This window comes from Danio rerio, chromosome 7, assembly GCF_049306965.1.
Source record: "Danio rerio strain Tuebingen ecotype United States chromosome 7, GRCz12tu, whole genome shotgun sequence".
NCBI lineage: Eukaryota > Metazoa > Chordata > Actinopteri > Cypriniformes > Danionidae > Danio > Danio rerio.
Genome location: NC_133182.1, coordinates 12,387,618 through 12,410,239, shown reverse-complemented (window position 1 = coordinate 12,410,239; position 22,622 = coordinate 12,387,618). Strand labels below are relative to the sequence as shown.

Sequence of the window (22,622 nt, the reverse complement as noted above, 5' to 3'; positions counted from 1 at the left end):
TAATATTGATAAAAAATTGAAGATTATATTTTAGATCTTTTTTTTTAAATTTGTAAAATATACTTTAAATGCTAAAGCTAATCCAGAATTTATTATGTGGCTTTGGAAATGGTCAGGACAGGAGCTCTGTGTGCAGCAAGGTTATTATAGTTAATGAAAAACGAAAACTAAAATGTAAAATAACTGTCGTTAACTGAAATAAAAATAAAAAATAAAAAACAATTTTTATAAAAACTAAAACTAACTGATACTGTATTGTGTACATACAAAACTAACGGAAACTAACTAAAATTATTGCAAAACCTCCTTTGTTTTCGTCTTTGTGAATATATTTAAACACAGAATCTTACTGTAAGCCTTTATAAAGTAAATATAATCCACGCTGCAGGTGTTTGACCCGTACGGCACCTCAGAATCTAGTCATGCTGCCATTGGCCAGATCGAGCCGGTTATTCTCCTGTCTGCTCCCGCGACAAAAAACAACGAGTGGACATGACAGCAGCACGGTGACTTCATTAAATACAGACACTTAAAACTATTACTTCAACACATTCGTGCCCAATAAGGGGTTTTATTTCTGTATCACGATCGCCAATGAATCTTTTTAACCGGATCTTCTAAGTGAACTTGTTGAACTAGTTCACCAAATCGAACTGATTCATTTGAAATGATTGGATTCTCCAGTAGCACTTATCCAAAAACTACTTACTTTTTAACAAGCCTAATACCCACCTCTGACTCTAAATAATCCAATATATACTCTTATTCAGTTATTAGAACAGTAACGCTACACTGAGATTAAATTGAGAAGCGATTAACCAATAATACTGCGCATGCGCGATTCAGTGAACCAGTACATGACAGCTTGCTGTGAGTAAAATAAACTTGAACAAATCCACCACGGGTAAACCGAGGGCTGAAATGAGAGGATCTGATAAAAAACGTAAGTTTGTTTTATAATAGACAATTGTAATGAAATTTAAATAAGTGAATCATGCTTCAGTTGGGTCGCAAAGCTTTACTGTAAGACATTTTTCAGATCATGGTGATGTTTTTAACTGACTGAAGTGACTATTGCTTACTACATAATGTTGAGTCCTAACATCTGGTTAAAGATCTGAACTTCCCATCACTACTGTGTGTCTAACCTCAGAAGCAGCATTGCACACATATCATACTTAAAGGGTCATAACACCCCCCCCCCCCCCACTTTCGGTTAAAGTCTACTTCAGAATTTTTTCAAAAGATGCATGATTAATGGGCGTGGAGCTCCGAAAGCATCGGGCAGGAGTGGGCGTGGCCAGCAGGGGAGAACGTGAGCGAATAACGAAACTAGCTCACAAAATGAGACAAACTGTGAGGAGACGCATAAGTTTATAGTTTACAAAGTTAAAATGCAAAGAAATAAATAGTGATCTAATGCCCTGCTACATTTGTTATTCGTAATTTCATACACACATAACCACAATTTATATCATTATAAAGATAAATGTGTTCATGTAAACCCTATAAATGAGGACTTCTCCCTCAATCCCCCGTATCCAGCAGACTCAGTGCAGCAGGTCTCCTGACCTGTCTATTTTAACCATTAGCCCTGCTGGTAATCTGGAGGATTTAGGCAAACACAGCAGCACAGTGATGTGTCTGAATGTGAACGAACTCCTGATAAAAGACAGCGTCCGCCATTCTCTAATTCTCGTGCTGCTCTCCCGACAAAAATGCTAGCAGCACACACACAGCTTTGCTGTATGATCGGCCCTGACAAGATCGCAGGGGAAAACATGTAACAAACCGCGTGGATCATGGAAACAAACGCATATGAGCCTTCATGAACGGCTAAATACTGTGTGCCCGTGCCTTGGGTCCGTGACGTGTCTCTCAGCTCAGGCTTGACTCTGGCAGGTCTGGCAGGTCTCATGAATAATTAAGCAGCCGGCTCTTCTCATAGGAGAAGAAAACTCCACTATGAATAATAATGAGAAACCGACGCGTCATCATTGCACTTGCAGTTCTGCGCTATGTCGCCGATTTTGATCCCGCCCCAAAAATCATTTTAAAACCGGAAGCTGAAATTAGCTGATAAAAGCTCAAAATTATCCAGTTTTCCCCACAATTAAAGCTGACAGGTGCTAACATTGTCTTAACTGATGCTCAACACACACACATCTGTTAATATATAAAAAAAAGTTCTCCAGGGTGTCCTGAACCTTTAAGACTGCTATCCTGTGGACTGTTGTATTTGAGTTTGAGGATGGGTAGATGGTAGTGGTAGATAATAGTGTTCATGTGTCCTCTGAATACGTTTCAAAACATGTATGGCTGAGATTTTATTATACAGTATGTATTCTGTTGATTTCGAATCTTGTACCTAACAAATATCCTTATTTAGAAAAAAAACTAACGCTGATACTAATACAAACTAAACTTAATAATTTCAAAATATAAAAACTAGTAAATCTCTCTCTAAAAACTCATTAAAACTAACTGAATTTGAAAACAAAAAGTCAAAATGAAATAAAAACTAAAACTAATGAAAAATCCAAAACTATTTTAACCTTGGTGTGCAGCTTGTGTTTCTCTGAGAAGCAATCGGCAGGTGGTCAGCGCTGCCAGATAAACACTTTGTATGTAATATTTCTTCTTGAATGTTCATTTTCTGCCTCATCATCCTGTAGTTTATGTTCCTGCGCATATTTGGAAATTCCCTCTCCGAGAAAACACTGAGGTCACTTCGACATTCACTATTAATCTGAATCATATCCACTCCTGCCATGCCTAAATCACAGGTTAACTCACGATAACTGTCATGATATTTTGCCCACAGTAATAATATATTAACACCAGCAACTGTGTGGCAGACAAAATGCTGCAACAAAGTCATCCACAATAAATACTGCTGGTCAAAAGGTTTACTTTAGTCTTTAAATAAGACCTATTATGCCCCTTTTTACAAGATGTAAAATAAGTCTCTGATGTCTCTAGGTTGTGTATGTAAAGTTTTACTCAAAATACCACAGGAATAATGTCTCATAAGTCTTTGAAATGGCCCCCTTAAGGCTTTGATCCTGATTGTGCCATTTTGGTGACTGTCGCTTTAAATTTAAATGAGATTGTGCTCTTTTTTAAAAGAGGGCGGGGCTATGAATGCTTATGTGTCAGCATAGTGGCAGATTTAAATACAAGACTAAGGTCCTATGCTAATGGGGGAGAGATGGTCACTAGTGGGCGGGGCTTACCCCCTCTGATGACACGTACAATGGGAAAAGATCAATCAAAGTGTTTCTGCAGACTGTTTTATTGAGTGTGATTAATAAAAATAACTCAATTTTTACCAGTATAAGCTGGTTATTTTCACAGACTCTTGGCACATAACTGTTAAACCCCTCATAAAGGTAATTTTGGCATTATAGGTCACCTTTTATGTCAATTGATCCTTTAGAAATCATTACACTATGCTGATTTGATCAATATTCTTCTTCTTCTTCTTCATCTTCTTCCTCTTATTATTATTATTATTATTATTATTATTATTATTATTATTATTATTATTATTATTAATTACTATTGGTGATCTGTCATTAATAATTATTTGTATAATTTTTGTGTTGAAGTTTGACTTAACTTCTGCCACAATATTATTAGCCAAGTCGTTAGATTGCTATGAGGGAATGATGCGCAGGTTTTTCAAAATAAAAAATCGTTTAGACTCAGATAATGAATAAAACGGAAATTAAATTGATCCACAGACTGGGACCGGTCCAAAGCCCAGGAGTTGGGAACCACTGCTGTAGACAATCAAAAAATATATACATTGTTTAAGGGGGCTAATAATGTTGAACTTAAAATGATTTTAAAAATTAAAAACTGCTTTTATTCTTTACAAAATAAAACAAATAAGACTTTCTCCAGAAGACAAAATATTATAGGAAATACTGTGAAAAATTCCTTACTCTGTTAAACATTATTTGATAAATATTTGACAAAGAAAAAATAATCGTAGCAGGGTGAATAACTTTGACTCCGACTGTATGTCAGTGCCCGCACACACATACACCTCACAGTTATTTTCCACTACTGCAAGTACGTGTCTGTTATCTGGCTCTCCCACTAACAGCCGTATGTCAGTACTAATGTCTCCACTCGACAGAACGGCAGGTCATAAAACTCCATGTGCTGCTCATTATTTTCGTGGGGTCGTCCCATGGGAACCGGCTGGAGGGAGGCAATTTGCATTCATTGTGCCCATTTGTACTGGTAATTTGTGGTAATCTGCTGGCCTCTTGTTGATCTGCTCTTTGAATCAACATGTTCTGCGGTTTGACTGATTCTGCCTGAGCTTTGAAGTCAACTTTTGGCAAGATTGAAGTTGCTTCTGAATCCTGGATTGTTGTTCAGTGGTTTGTCAAGAGCTTAGGTTTATTTTTGGGAATTATTGGTCGGTGTGTCTTTTCATTAGTCAAGTACAATATAGAGTATAATATTGTTTTCTATACATATTAATATTCATTCATTCATTCATTCATTCATTCATTCATTCATTCATTCATATTCTTTTTGGCTTAGTCTGGCGCTTTCATAGAGGCTATCTTGGCGCCAGAATAGTGAGGACTGCAATCGCGCGCACCAACGCCCCCTCCTTAACCCTTATTACATACATAATTACTTGTATAATTAAGCAAATATGATAATAATAATAACAATGATAATACTTATTATTATTAATATTATTTTTGTTGATTATTATTAATAATTTGATCCCTAATTTGCACCCTTCAGATTAACATTATATAATATATACGGGGCAATTCTGAGATGTGTTTATTATATCAAAAAATAGGAAACTTAATTGCATACATAATTAATTTTATTGAATATTAATGTATAATTATGCAAATATGGTAGTAATAATATATATTGTTAACACTTTACAATAAGGTTCATTAGTTAATGCATTTACTAACATAAACTAATCATGAACAACACCTGTACAGCATTAATTACTCATAATTGAACATTTACTAATGCATTTTTAACATCCAAACTTATGCCTGTTAACATTAGTTAATGCACCGAGAGTTAACATGAACTCACGATGAACAACTGTATTTTCATTAACTAACGTTAACTAACAGGAACAAATACAGTAGTAAATGTATTGTTCATTGTTTGTTCATGTTAGTAAATCCATTAAGTAACATTAACTAATGAACCTTATTGTAAAGTGTGACCAAATATATATATATATATATATATATATATATATATATATATATATATATATATATATATATATATATATATATATATATATATATATATATATATATATATATTAATAATAATAATAATAAAATACAACAATGTTTTATTAAAATAAAATTTATTGTTTTACATTTTAATATTAATAATAACCATAATAATAATAATAATAGGACTATTATTATTATTATTATTATTATTATTATTATTATTATTATTATTATTATAAATTTTATATAATTATATAACATCATCATCATTATTATTATCATTATTATTATTATTATTATTATTATTAACATAATATAGCAATGTATTAATAAAATAGCATTTATTGTTTTTTATTACTAATAATAATATGGTTAAGATAATACGATTATTATTATTATTATTATTATTATTATTATATAGTAATAATAATAATGTTAATAACTGTATTATGATTATGATTATTACTATTATTAAAATATAAACCAAATACATGATATTTTAATAATACATTGTTTTATCATCATTATTATTATTATTATTATTATATTAATAATAATCATAATAATAGAAAAATAATCATATTAATTCATTTATATTTTATTTATTTTATTCATAATAAACTATAATTTAAAATAAATACTAAAGGATAAAATTAACTCAATTAGTGAAAAAAAATAATATATACCCTTTTTACTAGAATTACTGCAACTATTTATTAGGTGCAGTCAAAAACACCATGAGTTTCGTCAAGACAAATGTTTATTACCATTTAAGATAAATTATGCCTAAAAAGAGCTTTTATTTGCAATTTTTATATGAACTAATAATTTAAAGTTGTTGTAATGTGCAGTTGAAGTCAGAATTATGAGTCCCCCTTGGATTATTATTTTTTTTTTCCGTTTTAAATATTTCCCAAATGATGTTTAGCAGAGCAATCTGCTGCGTGAAACATATGCCAGAGTAGTTGGCGGTTCATTCCGTTGTGGCAACCTCTGATAAATCAGGGACTAAGCCGAAGAAAAATGAATAAATGTTGTAATATATCCATTATTCTGAATTTGTCCCTCAAGCACCTTCAGAAAGTGCTGGGTCACTGAGTGTACGGGATGATAACTGGTTTCAGGTTTACCGCAGTTTGGAAAAAAACTAATTGCTTATAAATCCACCTACAAGCCTGCTATAGAACTGAACAGTGCTCTGGCTTACTTTATATCCAAAGAAAATAAAGATGTCAAAATATGCCTTTACAAGTTGGAAAGAAATCTGTGAACTCAATCAATGATTATTTTAAATTAATTAGCCTGACATGTTTACTGTTCCAAAATGTTTTCAGTACATCTTAAAAAAAAAAAAAAAATATATATATATATATATATATATATATATATATATATATATATATATATATATATATATATATATATATATTATGTTCAATGTGAAAAAAGTTGCTGTTTTTGGGATAGTAGTAATCCCAATACCGTGATATTTTTTTCCAAGGTTTTCATACCGTCAGAGTCTATCGGCCCATGCCTAGTGAATGGACTGATTTGCTGTTTGTCTCTGGGCAGGTGTCCCCCATCCAGCAGTGAGTTGGCACCGAAAGGAGGGTCCGCTGGACGCCCGTGCTAGTCCTCTCCTGAGCGGATCACTGCTCCTTACAAACCTCACACAGCAGGATGAAGGCACCTACTCCTGCATCGCTGCCAACACCATCGGCAAATCCGCTGCCTCCAGCCGGATCAGTGTGGAGGGTGAGTAAAGACCACGGGATACTTCAAAGAAAGGTTTTTTTGTGGGCAAAAAGAAGTTTGAAAAGTCTGTTTTTGCACTAAGTTGCAGTGGGTGTGGTTGTAAATGTGTCACGCTGCTTACATGTACCTATAAACACAATGATGGTTTCATAAGCAACAGCCTTTCGCAAATCAGACGATAAAGCCTGTTTCACACTGCAGGCGTAAGCAGTGCATGAGCAGCGCATGAGCTGTGCGTGTTTTTTTCAGCATCCATGTTAACAGATTAGAGCTTTCATATGACACGCAGAGAGAGGCAGGAGTGTCGCTGAAGCAGCAGTGCCGCGATAGTTTCGGCACTGGGTCTATTTTTACCACGCTGCTCACGCTCAATTAAAGTGACAGTGTATTGATAATGACCAAAACACATTGAATGACAGTAAAAAGTAGCAATTTTACCCTTTAAATGCAGCGATAATATCAGCGATAGACTTATATATGGTCAATCAAATGAACTTAAACGATTAAAAACCGCAACAGATATTTATTTAGGCCTGAACAACAAAACCAAATGAGCCACAATGTTAGTATCAGTTTTGCAGGAGAGGGGAAATAGAAAGTGGCCGCTTTAAGAGTTGTAGTCCATAGCGAAGTTTGTTGTGGGTAGTGTAGTCAACAAGCATGCTGGATGATGTGAGCTCGCTGTGTGCTGTGCAGCTGAAGCAGAGGAAGAAAGTTTTATTCGGCTTTGTTTTATGTTCACTCAAGTTATTCCACCCGGGAGCTGTTTGCACTGTGAACCTGACAACACGAAAATAAATAAAAGAAGGGCCTGCATTGCTTACTTTTGTCCATCTCATCCTTTGCACGAGCATGAATTAACGAGCTGTTCCTCTGCCGCTGGACATCACTGAAGCGGAGAAAGTAACACTAGTTTGATCATGTATAAATATCATTATAACTATTGTATAAATATTATATAACTAGGCCTACAACATCCTGACAATCAAAAATAAAATGACATGATATCACAGGGGATTGTCTTCTGTGTGCACCAGACATGAATGATGCTCCTCACAGAGCTTGGGAAGCAGACAGTACTGTATGATCTATACAATTTCTCAAATAAAGACTTGCAGGTTAAAGGAACAGCTTAGGAGGTAGTTGCTGTGGGCCTTGGTGCAGATGAAAAGCCAAAAAAAAAAAAAAAAAAATGTATTTGTATAGAGAGAGATAGGTAACTTGATAGACTAGACAGATGTAACGAAGTGGCTGACACAGAGGGATCCATTTGCAGTATTTTTATTAAAGTTTAATAAACAATAGCACACAGATGTTGTGCGTGCGCAAACTCACATCAAACACAGTAGTATGTAGTCTTTGGGCTGGCGGCAGGTAAACACAGGATGAGTATGCAGGCATGGGTCAAAGGCAGGCGGCTAGTATCAGAGTCGGAAAACAGGCTAGAGTTCAAAGGCAGGCGGCTAGGATCAAAGTCGGGATTCAGGCTGAAGTACAAGGCAGGCGGCAGGCTAGACTGGGTCAGTAAACGAAGCAGGATCACAACGGGAAAGCAGGCAAGGATGAAAACACTCTGTAGTGTTAGCCGGGGCAGAACAAGACTTCGCAATGAAGCAGCATGTGTGTGCTGCTTATATGTGTGTGGTGGATGATTGCTGGATGCGTGTCAGGTGTGTCTGCAATCAGTGTAATTGGATGACGTAATGTCAATAGTCTGGTGATGATGACCTCTGCTGGCCAGTGAGGAGAATGACTGGGACAGAGTCGGTGACAACAGAGATAGATTGAATGTGCAGCAGCTGCTGAAGAGCTGATCGCTACAGATGCAGCTGGTGTGAAAGGAAAACGCGCTGCTCTCGCACTGCTTTTGCTTGCAATGTAAAACAGACGTGAGCGCCACCATGACACGCCACATATTTACATTCTATTACATTTGCTGCGGACAGATATTATATTATAATAAATATAATAATATTGACCTTAAAATGGTTCAAAAAACAAAAACTGCTTTTATTCTAGCTGAAATAAAACAAATAAGCCTTTCTCCAGAAGAAAAAAATATAAGACAAAAAATATACTGTGAAAAATTCCTTGCTCTGTCAAACATCATTTGGGAAATATTTGAAAAAGAAGAAAAAATCCTAGGTGGGTGAATAATTTTGACTTTAAATTGCGAAGCCCTAACCTGTACATATTGCCCATCGCTAGTTATTCAAGGCTTTGGTGGGTGACAGGGAGCTCCTGGACATCAGTGTTTGGGCTGAACTGAAGCTCACTCTGAGGTCTGGCTCACTTTCCTTTGGAGTCCGTGAGCTCAGCGAGAGATTTGCAAGTTTTGTATTGTTATTGGCATCAGTCGGCGCTTCTTGTTTGAGAAATAATGTGAAACCTAGAGCCTGTCGAGGGTGGTAAAATCCATCTGTGCAGCCAATGAAGAAATATAAAGGACCTTTATCTGTGGAGGTCTTACAGGCCTCAAGCTAAAGACGGAAGAAGTTTAGGCCTTGCTTGTTTCGATACAAATGACAGGACAAACAAAATAATAAAATATATATTTTTAAAATGTTTATTTATATATATTCAGATATACATATGGGGCCAAATAGTTTTTATATTATTTTATATTTTTTATATAATAGTTTAACATTTATATTTCACCACCTATAGCTATACAAATGAGAGTGTTTTTTTATTCTATTTTATATTTATTGTTAATTAATTCAAAATGAAGTGAAAATAAATTAAATGTATATAATAAAATAATAAAAACCACTATATATATATATATATATATATATATATATATATATATATATATATATATATATATATAGTGGTACCGATTTTATTATAAAACATTAGTTTGTTAATTTATTAATATATTTATTTATTTGTCTATTTATTTATTTATTAGCTAACTTTCTAACTTGTTTAATTATTATTATTATTATTATTATTATTATTATTATTATTATTATTATTATTATTACTATTATTGGGCAGCACGGTGGCACAGTGGGTAGCACAATTTCCTCACACCAAGAAGGTCGTGTTTCCTCCAGGTGCTCCAGTTTCCCCCACAAGTCCAAAAGACATGCAAAATCATGTTTTATATTATAATTTGTAATCTTCCCTATAACTTAGCAGAGGAACACTGGGTAGATTTTTTTATTTTTTGCTTGTTTATAAGTAGTTTCAGGGTGTGTTGTCTGTAAGTATTTATAAAGGCTGCTTGAATTGTAGCTGTGTACTACTTTCTTATTACAAATGCTGCATCTTGCAACGCTCTTTCAGCTGATGAGAAATAGCACCACACCACGCTGTTTCTTCTCTGCCATCGTGCCATTCTGTAATGCGAAGCTGTGCGACATGCATGTGTTGAGTACGTAACTTAGCTGAAGGGCACATGCTCGCTCACGCCACATTCCACCGTCTTATATACAAAGCGCCACCAACAATCCACAGCACTAAAACATTTAGTTATGCAGAAATTATTAAAATATTGATACTTTTAAAAAACTATCGATAACAAATTTAAAGCTTCTGAGTATCGATATCTTTATACTCCAGCATCGATGTGCAGCACATCACTACTTAAGCCTTGTTGAGAAATACCACACCAGTGACGACAGTTTTTTATAAAGGACATTTATCTCTGGCGATCTTCTAAGCAACAAACAGAAGTCAGCTAAGGTTTCATTTGGACTCAGATGACACAACATCCTTCTGTATCTCATTAATTGAGGTCATTTCTGTCTCCATCAAAGATGAAAAAAGCCGTAATCTCTCTCTCTGCTGATTGAAGAATCCTCTGAGAATAGCAGTCCAGCTACTCAAACCCATTCAACCCTCACAGACACACTGTACCTGTAGGAAAGCTGTGTTTGATTGCTGATTTGATGCCAACAGGAGCGGTGGGTGAACCTGACCTTCAGTCCTCAAAGCAGATGAACAGGAAGAGGGTTTTGATGGCATCTCAGGTCGGCACCAGCGCCTATGTCAGGCCTGGAGACACATTGCGCATAGGTAAGTGCCACACAGAAGCCAATATGTTATTTGGGATTATTACATGGCTGTCTGGAATACTTGATTCTGATTGGTCAGTTGTGACATTCCAAGGTATGTTATTCCAAGATAACAACCACTTAAACTAATAGCACAGGTTCATCCGGGTACTTCAAATCACTTTGACCATCCATATTTATATACTAATTTGTCATGCCGCAGTTTTGGACTGCTTGGCGCCATCTTGTAAATAATTTGTAGGTTAGTGTATACTCCATTCAACCATCTTTGTTTGCTTGTCTGTCGCTAGGCAGACTTTTCGGTGCCGTCTTGTGAATGAATAATACATGGGTCAGTATATGCTTTATTCAGCCAGTTTAGTTTCAAACCCAGGCTCATTCTGAAAACGTAGTCCCATGAGTTCTGGAGGCCGCAAAATACGTCCAGGGAGATACGTATTTTTTCAGTTTTAGTTTTTGCGAATCTGCGAGAAGCAGCTGTGTTCTTTTTTCGTATTTCAAATGTCTCTTGCGAGTACCATTCACTCCCACGCTGTTCTCGCGTAAACCCACCAGAGGCCGCGGTCAACCGACTGAATGACTGAATGATTGACAGGCCAATCGACTGACCCACCCTCCTCCTTCCCTAAACCCAACCAATTTTACTGATTGACCCACCTGCCTGCTTACTTCCCTAAACCCAACCGACAGTTTACAAAAGCTGTCCAGAAAAAGAAAAGCCCTCGTCTGATTTTTATCACGTTTTTCGGATTTTACCACAATCTCACCCTGTTATTCACTCGTTTGTTTTATTTTTTTGGATTCTGTTTTGTTTTACCTGATTTTTGGGCCACTCTTTCCGCAATCAAACCCGGTCGTCGTCGTCAACTTCTCTCTGCGTCTCAAATCCATTGACGTACGCGACGAGCTAACTCGACAAACTGCTTGTGGCCAGAAAGCCCTCCACACGGAGGTAAGCGGTCAGCCGGTAAGCGTCAAAATGAATGGTGTCACACAGCCCGTAGCGTTCGCTTAAAAAATGAAATGCAGCCATACATACCTCCGGCTACATAATTCACAGTCTCCAGAAACGTCCACGGGACTACATTTTCAGAATGAGCCTGTATTGTTAGTTTCTTTTAACTTTGCATTTTTACCATTTAGCGCCACAGGTTGATGTGTAGTCTGTTACTTGTACTTGTACTGTATCCTGCTTGTTACACAGCTACTTGCTACAAAACCTAAAAATTAGACACAAAATATTGTTCTGAGCTTTAATAGTTTATTAATTAAGTATAAACTAACCTGCATATTATTAAGTAACAAGATTTGACCAAATAGTGAAAAATAGTCAAAAACTGTTAATGTTTAGCAGTTGTTTTCTTGCAATAACATACCTTGGAATGTCGCAACTGACCAATCAGAATTGAGTATTTCAGACAGCCATGTAATAATGGTATTTTTATCATTTTATCCCATGCGTGCTGTTGGGGGTGTTTTGATCCAGTCTAGGCTGATTTTGAATCTCAAATTGCCCACAATGTTCTCTGTATGTCAACAAATGGATTGATTTTTAGGTGACAAATCTTATTTTGACAGGTATTTTGGGAAAATGCTTTGAATAATTGTAAACCAATTCAACAATACATTCTTGGCAAATTTACTAGCATTTTGTTATGTTTGTGACTATTTTTGCCCCATTGACTTTCATTAAAATTAAATTTTTTAAGTGCAAAGCCATGACTGACTTCCCAGTTTGTAAGCGGTAAAATTTGTCAGTTTTACTATGGATTATCAGTTTCAGTGCAAAAAAAAAAGCTTAGTTTTTAACTTTTATATGGAGGATAGTGTAAGAGACTTATCTTTATATGTATGAGAAAATCAAAATAAGCAGCACAGCTCTCAGTACAGTAAACATAGTAAGTGTATTTATGCACACACACACTAAAATCAACTGTTTTACTCCATAGAACTCCATATATAAGCCAGAAACGTTTTTGCACAGGCCCATCTAAAGGGTCTGTTTTACCTGTTTTACTTCTTCCCAACAGGGAAAACCACCAACAATCAAGAATGCATGGTTTTATGCTGCCATAGCTTTGAAATAAGAACATGTCATTATAATGTAAGTCAATGGGGCAAAAACAGCCACAAACATAACAAAAGAGTAGGCAATTGAAACAGTACAATAGGGTTAAGCATGTAAAATTCTATGTCAAGATCAATGGCAACCAAATTTGCAATTATTTGTTTACTTTTCATGTGTGTGTCCTACACACTTTAGTAAATAAAAAACTTGCATCACATTAAACCCCTATTTCCACAAACTGTCCGTCAGGTTGCCCCGTGGTGCCCGGTCACAGGAGGCCCATCCGCTGGAGGTTTGAGAACCGGACTCTGGCAGCGGCTGCAGGCGGTCTCTATCGCCTGCTAGTGGGAGGACGAGTGCTGGAGATCAACACTCACACGGGGAGCTTCAGCGGAAGATACCAGTGTCAAACACAAACCAACAACCAACAGCAGCTTACAGCCTGGATACACCTGCTCTCACAAGGTCAGTGGAAATATGGCTGCAGAAAACTGACATTAATATAATTATATATTTTTTTTCAATTATATTAATTGTTGTATTAATCATCATAATATATTATATTATATAATTATACAGTGATGAGATCAAATTTGAGATCAAATTATTATTATTATTATTATTATTATTATTATTATTATTATTATTATTATTATTATTACAATTTACAAATGCAAATTGTTATATTATTTATATTAAAAACAATACTGAAGGACAATATATAATAATTATCACATAACATTTTTAGAATATGAAATAAAAAATAAAAATAAACATTATTATTATTAATATTATTATTATTATTATTATTATTATCATTATTATTATTATAATTATTATTATTATTATTATTATTACTACTACAGTTATAAAAATTGTAATTATTATATTAATTATATAAAAATTATAATATAATTGTTGTGATCGCCGGTGATCTGCCAGTTGCAGATCATTGGAAAACCACACACACGCAACAGTAAAGAAACTACAGCTCCCAGCATACACTGCACACACACCGGTTCCTGATTCCCACTGATTACACTCACACAGCTGGTAACTCATCACGGACTTAGCTGGACTTTATATTCAGCCCTCCACACACACTCTTTGTGTGAGTCTTGTTTTCCCACAAACATTACAAAGCATTTTTTCTTGTTTGGCTTGCTGTGTTTTGATCCGTGTCTTGTTTACTATATTGATTGTTTGCCCCCATAGCCTGACCTTTAGTATGTATTTTGACCACGTATTTAGGATTACCTTTATGCTCCGGTTTGCTTCTGTTTTTGACCATTGCCTGCACGATTTCTCTTTAATAAACTTCATGTGGATCCACACGTCCGTTGTTCATCGTCCGCTGTTGCAATAATTAAACAATATAATTATAATATAAAGATATTACATAGTAGTGCATGCATAATAATATTAATAATAAAAATGATAATAATAATAACAACAACAGCAATAAAAATACTTAAAAACAATTATTGTTGTTGTTGTTAAAACACACATAGTTTTATTATTATTATTATTATTATTACTATACCAATTTAAACATGCAAATTATTATATTATTTATATTAAAAATAATACTGAAGGACAATAAATAATAATTATTACATTACATTTCTGGAATATAAAATAAAATAATAATAAAAATTTGTTGTTGTTGTTAAAACACAAGTTATTTTATTATTATTAATCTTCTTCTTCTTATTATTATTATTATTATTATTATTATTATTATTATTATTATTATTATTATTATTATTATTAAAAACAATTGCTGTTGTTAAAACACACATTGTATTATTATTAACATTATTATTATTATTACTATAACAATTTTAAAAATACAAATTATTGTATCACTTATATTAAAAATAATACTGAAGAACAATATATAATAATTATTAGATCACATTTTTAGAGTATTAAATAATAATAATAATAATAAGAAGAAGAAGAAGAACAATTATTGATTAATTAAATATATTGTATACACTTATAATTATATTTAGTTATATAAGGTTACTCAATGTTTCTCTTAGTCACATTACTTCATAATTGCACTTTGCTGCTCAAAAACATTGATTTATCACAAATGTAGAACACAATTTAATATTAATATATTAATTGTGAAGTTGAAGGAAAATAGATTAGCCCTCATGTGAAATTTTAATCCGTTTTCAAATGTGCCATGATGACGCACTGCAAAAATATGTTTTTCTTGTTTTGAAAAATAATTAATCTATATGTAAAATAATAATAATAATAATAATATAAATTTTATTTTTATTATTTTGTCTAATAAAAAAATAAATAAAAACAAAAACACCAAAAATCTAAATCTATTTTAAACCTCTATTTGTAAAACTAACAATTAGTGCTGGGCAAAAATTTATCGCGATTAATCGCATCCAAAATAAAACAATGTTTTGACATAATATATGTGTGTGTCCTGTGTATATTTATTATGTATATATATATATATATATATATATATATATATATATATATATATATATATATATATATATATATATATATATATATATATATATATATATATATATATATATATATAAAATACACATGTGCATACAGTTGAAGTCAGAATTATTAGCCCCCCTGTTTATTTCTTCCCCGATTTAAGTTTAACCAAGATAAGATTTTTTCAACACATTTATAAACATAATAGTTTTCATAATTCATCTCTAATAACTGATTTATTTTATTTTTGGCATGATGACAGTAAATAATATATGACTAGATATTTTGAAGACACTTCTATACAGCTTAAGGTGACATTTAACGGCTTGACTAGGTAAATCAGGTTAACTAGGCAAGTTGGGGTAATTAGGCAAATTATTGTATAACGATGGTTAAAGGGGCTAATAATTTTGTCCTTAAAATGGCTTTTAAAAAATTAAAAACTGCTTTTATTCTTGCCGAAATAAACCAAATAAGACTTTCTCCAGAAGAAAAAATATTAACAGACATACTGTGAAAATGTCCTTGTCCTGTTGAACATAATTTAGGAGATATTAAAAAAGAAAAAAAAATTAAAAGGGGCTAATAATTCTGACTTCAATTGCACATACAAATACTTGGAAGTATAGATGCGATTAATCTTTGCCCAGTGTTACAAAAAATATTAAAAATAAGGCAATAACACAAATCAATAGTCAGTTTTTTTTTTTGGAGTCAGAATGTGAAAAATGCCTCTAAGCGTGTGTGTTTTTTCTGTGTGTTGTAGAGTTTGAGTGGCGTTTGGGCGACTGGAGCACGTGCAGCTCGTCCTGTGGAAACAGAGGGACTCAGATGAAGAAGATTAAATGTGTGTCGTCAGAGGGCAGAGAGTCTTCTCATGCAGCCTGTCATTATCTCCCCAAACCCAGCAGTCAAACGCGCCCCTGCAACCTCCTGCACTGCCCGCCCAGGTATAACTGCTCTACTCAAAGAAATAGTTCATCCAAAAATCTAAATTACCCCATAATTTACTCACCCTTAGAGCCAGCCTGAAGCAAAAGCAAACTAAGTGGCTGCTTAGAGACCAGTGGCCACCAGGGGGCCTCAAGAGTGCATAAAATAAAAATTAATGTTTTGGTTATGATAGATCATGTTAGGGACATGGCAACATTAAGCACTAGAATCCAGTCTCTCTAAACCCTGCTTTTCCAATAGCCTGCTTCTGTTGGTTAGATGTTGTACCGTGTATGATTTTAATCAATTATTCATTCATTCATTCATTCATTTTCCTACGGTTAAGTCCCTTATTTATCAGCGGTTGACACAGCAGAATGAACCGCTCACTATCCCAACATATGTGTTATATAGTTGATACCCTTCCAGCTGCACACCAGTACTGGGAAACACCCATGCACTCAAACACGCACTCTCGAACACTACAACCAATGATTTTTGAAGGTTTATGTGACACTGAAGATTAAAGCAATGATGCAGAAATTCATCACAACAATTAAACAAATCCATAATAAAAAATAAAATTGGAAAAATTGACTTTAACTTTTATGTATGTATATATATATATATATATATATATATATATATATATATATATATATATATATATATATATATATATATATATATACATATATATATATATATATATATATATATATATTTAGAATTTATTATTATTATTTTTTACTATTTTATAATTTCAAAAATATATATTATATTACTTATTTTTGTATTTCTTTTTCTTTGATTTTATTTTGATTTTTTAGGTTTTCTTTCTTTTCTTTTCCTTTATTGTTTTATTAATTAATTTATTTATTTATTTATTGTATTATTATTATTTTTAAAATCTATTTATTTATTCGTTTTTTTTTGTTTTTTTTTTGTATTTATTTTATTTTATTTTATTTGAAAAAAACAAGGCTCACCAAGGCTTCATGTATTAGATCAAAAATGCAGTAACAACAGGTATAAATTTAGTGAAATGTTATTTAAAGTAACTATTTTCATTTTATTTAGATTTTCTTTTACACTGCTGTGATGAGTTTCTGCATCATTGCATCAATCTTGAGTGTCACATGAACTTCAAATATCAATGTAATATGATGATTTACTGCTCAAAAATATGTATTATTAATATTATTAATGATAATAATAATAATAATAATAATAATAATAATAATGAAAATAATAATTATTATTATAATTATTTTATTAGAATAATAACTATTATTGTAATTATTATTATCCCTTTAACTGTCCTACCAAGCAAATACAATTTTGGATAGCCTTTTTCAACTCCTAATGTCACTAGTTAACACACTCAATGAATTTTTTTTCAGCACATCCCATAATTTCTAAAAATCAGTGTCTCACAAATGGTAGATATGTCGGTTTATGGTAAAAGTACCGGAATTAATACATATGCTATGGAAAAACGGATAAGATTAAGTGTAAAATCAATTTATTTAAAATAATTTTGAATACTAAATCATTTTCAATTTTTAAAGTGTGCAATAAAATATTACAGATTCTCATTTACCATGCTTTCTTTTTTTTTTTTTTTTTTACAATAAAACCTATGTTAAGTGTAGTAGTGCAACAGAATAATTTTTGTTTGATTGATTGTTTTATGTATTTATTTATTTTTATTTTATTTTATTTTATTTTTTTATTATTATTATTATTATTATTATTATTTTGCTTTGTAGTGTAAACCATTGTTTAAAGCAGTCATTCATTATTTAAAAGTCAAAATATAATCAACCATTTGGTGGAGCCAGCAATTAAAAGGCTTTTATTATTATTATTATCAATGCCAATTTGGCTGCTCAATAGTTTTATTAAACCAGTAAATACATTTCCCAGAATTATTTAACAAAACAGTTATTTTTGATTAAATCTAATTATTTGACCATAACAGACTGGATAATAACTCCAAGCTGATGAATTTCCTTTACTTGCAAAACTGCTTGGAGAGATTTAATTCTGAACCCAATCAGAACTGGGTCCTATGTCAAAATAGCTGAAGAGTAAAGTCGCGCTGTCAAATCTACAGCATAATTACCCCAATTCTCAGAACGTTAGCGATTCAGAAGTCTGACACAGTGACAGTCGCTCTCTGCGTTTGATAAATGAGCGTCTGCTGATGGATCTCTCCATAGACTTCAATATAAAGAGAGCAGAACGCTTCAGGATCCTGCGAGCTGTGATGCATTTGACTGCGAGCAGCACCCCGGCCCTCTGATTCCCAGCCAAAGTGCCTCTCTCCATCAAACAGGCCATCTATCATTGCCTTCCCAGCATCCGTCTGTTCAGGGGCCATGCAGACGCTCAACCCAGCGCATGAATCAAGCTGTATGAGTCCAGTGGGGCCGCAGAAGAGCAGATATCAGCTGTCTGTGCAGAGGAGACACTTCTTGTCAGTGCACTCGTCTGGCTGGAGAAGTAGATGTGGATTTTTTTTTACTGCTTCAACACTATGCTGAGAGGTCTGAACATTTTAGGGGGAGGTTTGAAAGAGAATGAATAAACAGGGCTCTGTTTTAACAATCTAAGCACATGGTCTAAACCGCACGGCGCAGGTGCACTTGTGTGTCTGAATCCACTTTAAGGGTAAGAAAGAAACAGTCGTTGCACATGGCAGGTTAAAGGGGACTTATTATGCAAAAATGACTTTTATAAGTGGTTTAAACACAGTTACCCGATCCCCCATCCTCATGATTGTGAAGCTCTTTGGGTGTATCGCCATACATGATAAATGTGCTGTATACAATCCCCGGCCACTTTATTAGGTACACATTACTAGTACCGGCTTGGATCCACTTTTGCCTTCAGAACAGCTTTACTCGTTCGTGGTATAGATTTAATAAGGTACTGAAAATATTCCTCAGAGATTTTGGTCCATATTGTCATGATAGCATCACGCCGTTGCTGCAGATTTGTCGGCTGCACATCCATGATGTGAATCTCCCGTTCCTCCACATCCCAAAGTTGCTCTATTGGATTAAGTTTGGTGACTGTGGAGGCCATTTGAGTACAGTGAACTCATTGTCATGTTCAGGAAACCAGTCTGAGATGATTCACTCTTTATGACATGGCGCGTTATCCTGCTGGAAGTAGCCATCAGAAGATGGATACACTGTTAACATGATCAGAAATAATACTCAGGTGGAACCAGTCTGGCCATTCTCCTCTGACCTCTGGCATCAACAAGGCATTTGCACCCACAGAACTGCCGCTCACTGGATATTTTCTCTTTTTTGAACCATTCTCTGTAAACCCTAGAGATGGTTGTGCGTGAAAATCATAGTTCATCAGCAGTTTCTGAAGTACTCAGACCAGCCCGTCTGGCACCAACAACCATGCCGCGTTCAAAGTAAATTAAATCAACTTTCTTCCTCATTCTGATGCTCGGTTTGAACTGCAGCAGATCGTCTTGACCATGTCTACATGCCTAAATGCATTGAGTTCTTGCCATGTGATTGACTGATTAGAAATTTGCATTAATGAGCAGTTGGACAGGTGTACCTAATAAAGTGGCCGATAAATGTGTAAATACACATTACATTTAAAGTTGTGTGGCAACAGCCTGTGAGTATTAACCAGCTTCTAATGGTAAAAATGTATTAATTCACAATCATCTCACTGAACTTTGCATAACTATACCCCTTTCACACTCTTGGATCTTCCAATACTATCTCTCTGGTGCCAAACCGGACACCATTAAACACAAAGGGATCTTTTAGCTCTGCGGCACCCCGATTATGGAACTCGCTTCCCTTGGATTTAAGGAACAGTAAAAGTCTTCACACTTTTAAATCCCATCTTAAGACCCATCTTTTTAAGGAGGCTTTCTTATGACTATTTTGTTTTAACATAGCACTGTTGCCTCATAGCAAGAAGGTCGCTGGTTTGAGTACAAGCTGGGTCAGTTGGCGATTCTGTGTGGAGTTTGCATGTTCTCCCTGTGTTGGCATATGTTTCCTCCAAGTGCTCCGGTTTCTTTCACAGTCCAAAGACATGCACTTTAGGGGAATTGAATAAACTAAATTGGCCATGGTGTTTGAATGTGAGAGTGTTTCCTAGTACTTGGTTGTGGCTGCAAGGGCATCTGCTGAGTAAAACATATGCCAAAATAGTTGGCAGTTTATTCCCCTGTGGTGATCCCTGATGAATAAAGAGACTAAGCCAAAGAAAATTAATGAATGTATGTTTGTTATAAGGCGACCTTGGGTGTCCAGAAACGTGCCATTTATTAATTTAATTAATTATCATTATTTTTTCTTTCCCAGAGATGGGTTGCGGCTGGAAGGGCATCCACTGCGTAAAAACATGCTGGATAAGTTGGTGGTTCATTCCGCTGTGGCGACCCCGGATTAATAAAGGGACTAAACTGCGAAGAAAATGACTGAATAGGTGTTATTATTTCCTGTTTATAGTCAGCAATATTGTTGGAGAGTTTTTGACTTATTTTATCATCAGGGTTGTACAGATGCTTGTTGTTTTGTAGCCCTAATATTCAAATTAATTCCATAATTAATGATAAATTAAATATTATTTTAAGTCTCCGACAACATGGGTCACTTTAAATAGGAAGTAGCTGTGTTTGTTTCTTTTTGGGGTCCCCACAAGACATTTCCATTGTGATCTGTGTCATTTGCAGCAGGTTTCTAAAATTGAGTGCATATGTTGTCAAACTGACAAAAATGTTTTCTCAATTTGTTTGTGTTTTTCTGTTTGTATCTTAGTGTTTGTCGGCCGCCGTAAAAAATAAATAAATAAAATGTTTAGAAATCGTTACTATATTTCACAAATAACACTGTAAAAAAATCTGGGTTCCACACAATTGATTTGTGTTGGGACAACATGAAGGAGTTAAGTTAACTTATTCGTTTTTAAAAATTTAAGTGTGGATTGAACATAAAACAATTGAGTTTTGCATTGGTTATGATGTAATGGAAAAACTGAAGTACGAGGTGACGAGAATAAAACTGTTGATCTCTTTAGGCCAGACCTGGGCATTTTACGTCCCGCTAAACTTCTTTGATCGCCTTACGTGAAGTACGTGATGCGGTGACGCAGTACTGTAGGTAGTGCTGTTGCCTCACAGCAAGAAGGTCGCTGGTTCAAACCTCAGGTCAGTTGGCATTTCAGTGTGGAGTTTACATGTTCTCCCCGCGTTCACGTGGGTTTCCTCTGGGTGCTCTGGTTTCCCCCACAGTCCAAAAAAATGCAGTACAGGAGAATTGGGTAGGCTAAATTGTCCATAGTGTATGTGTGTGAATGAGTGTATGGGTGTTTCCCAGTGATGGGTTGCAGCTTAAAGGGCATCCGCTGTGTAAAAACTTTCTGGATAAGACCACAGCGGTTCATTCCGCTGTGGTGCCCCTGATTAATAAAGAGACTAAGCTGAAAATAAAATAAATGAATGAACCACAAACAGGGCCTTGCAATGCGCAGGTCTGATATTGCGAGTCAAGAAATGGGGACTTTTACATATAGCATCTTTTGCATGCTCAGTTTAGTTTTTTAAATGGAGACGCGCAGGTTCAGCGCGCAAATAGGAAGGGATGCACATGTGGTATGTCACGCTCACGTTTTCTTGGTGCAGTGAGTTGAAAAATTCAAAACATTTTAGAGCTGCGAGCGAATCACGAGTCATGTGACAGGAACCAACCAGGCAGCTTCACACTCAGTATAGACTTACACAGTAATAAAGGTAGACTAGCTTAAATTAACGATTTAACAAATCCAGATAGAGATCCTCTCCCAGTGATGATCATTACATCACATATCCACCTCATATTGACCTAAAAATTATAAATAAATAAAAATAAATTAATAAATGTATGAATGAATAAATTAATGATTAAATAAATAAATGATTAAATGAATGAATGAATAAATAAATACATAAATGGATAAATAAATGAAAAAATATATAAATAAATAAACAGATGAAAAATTATGTATAAAAAATAGAAAAAAATTATGATTGAATGAATGATTGAATAAATAAAAGATTAATGAATGAATGAA

The 22,622-nt window shown here is 34.2% G+C and overlaps 1 protein-coding gene across 2 annotated transcripts in view; it reads left to right on the top strand.

Annotated features, from left to right (window-relative positions):
• The window catches only part of adamtsl3 (ADAMTS-like 3), a 391,526-nt gene that overhangs the window by 346,437 nt on the left and 22,467 nt on the right, over positions 1-22,622 (top strand). For both annotated transcript variants that reach the window (XM_003198899.7, XM_068222541.2), the window contains exons 24-27: positions 6,822-7,004; positions 10,914-11,030; positions 13,347-13,562; positions 16,354-16,537. In XM_003198899.7, the coding sequence (XP_003198947.5) occupies positions 6,822-7,004; positions 10,914-11,030; positions 13,347-13,562; positions 16,354-16,537 (700 nt within the window). The remainder of the gene's footprint in view (positions 1-6,821; positions 7,005-10,913; positions 11,031-13,346; positions 13,563-16,353; positions 16,538-22,622) is intronic.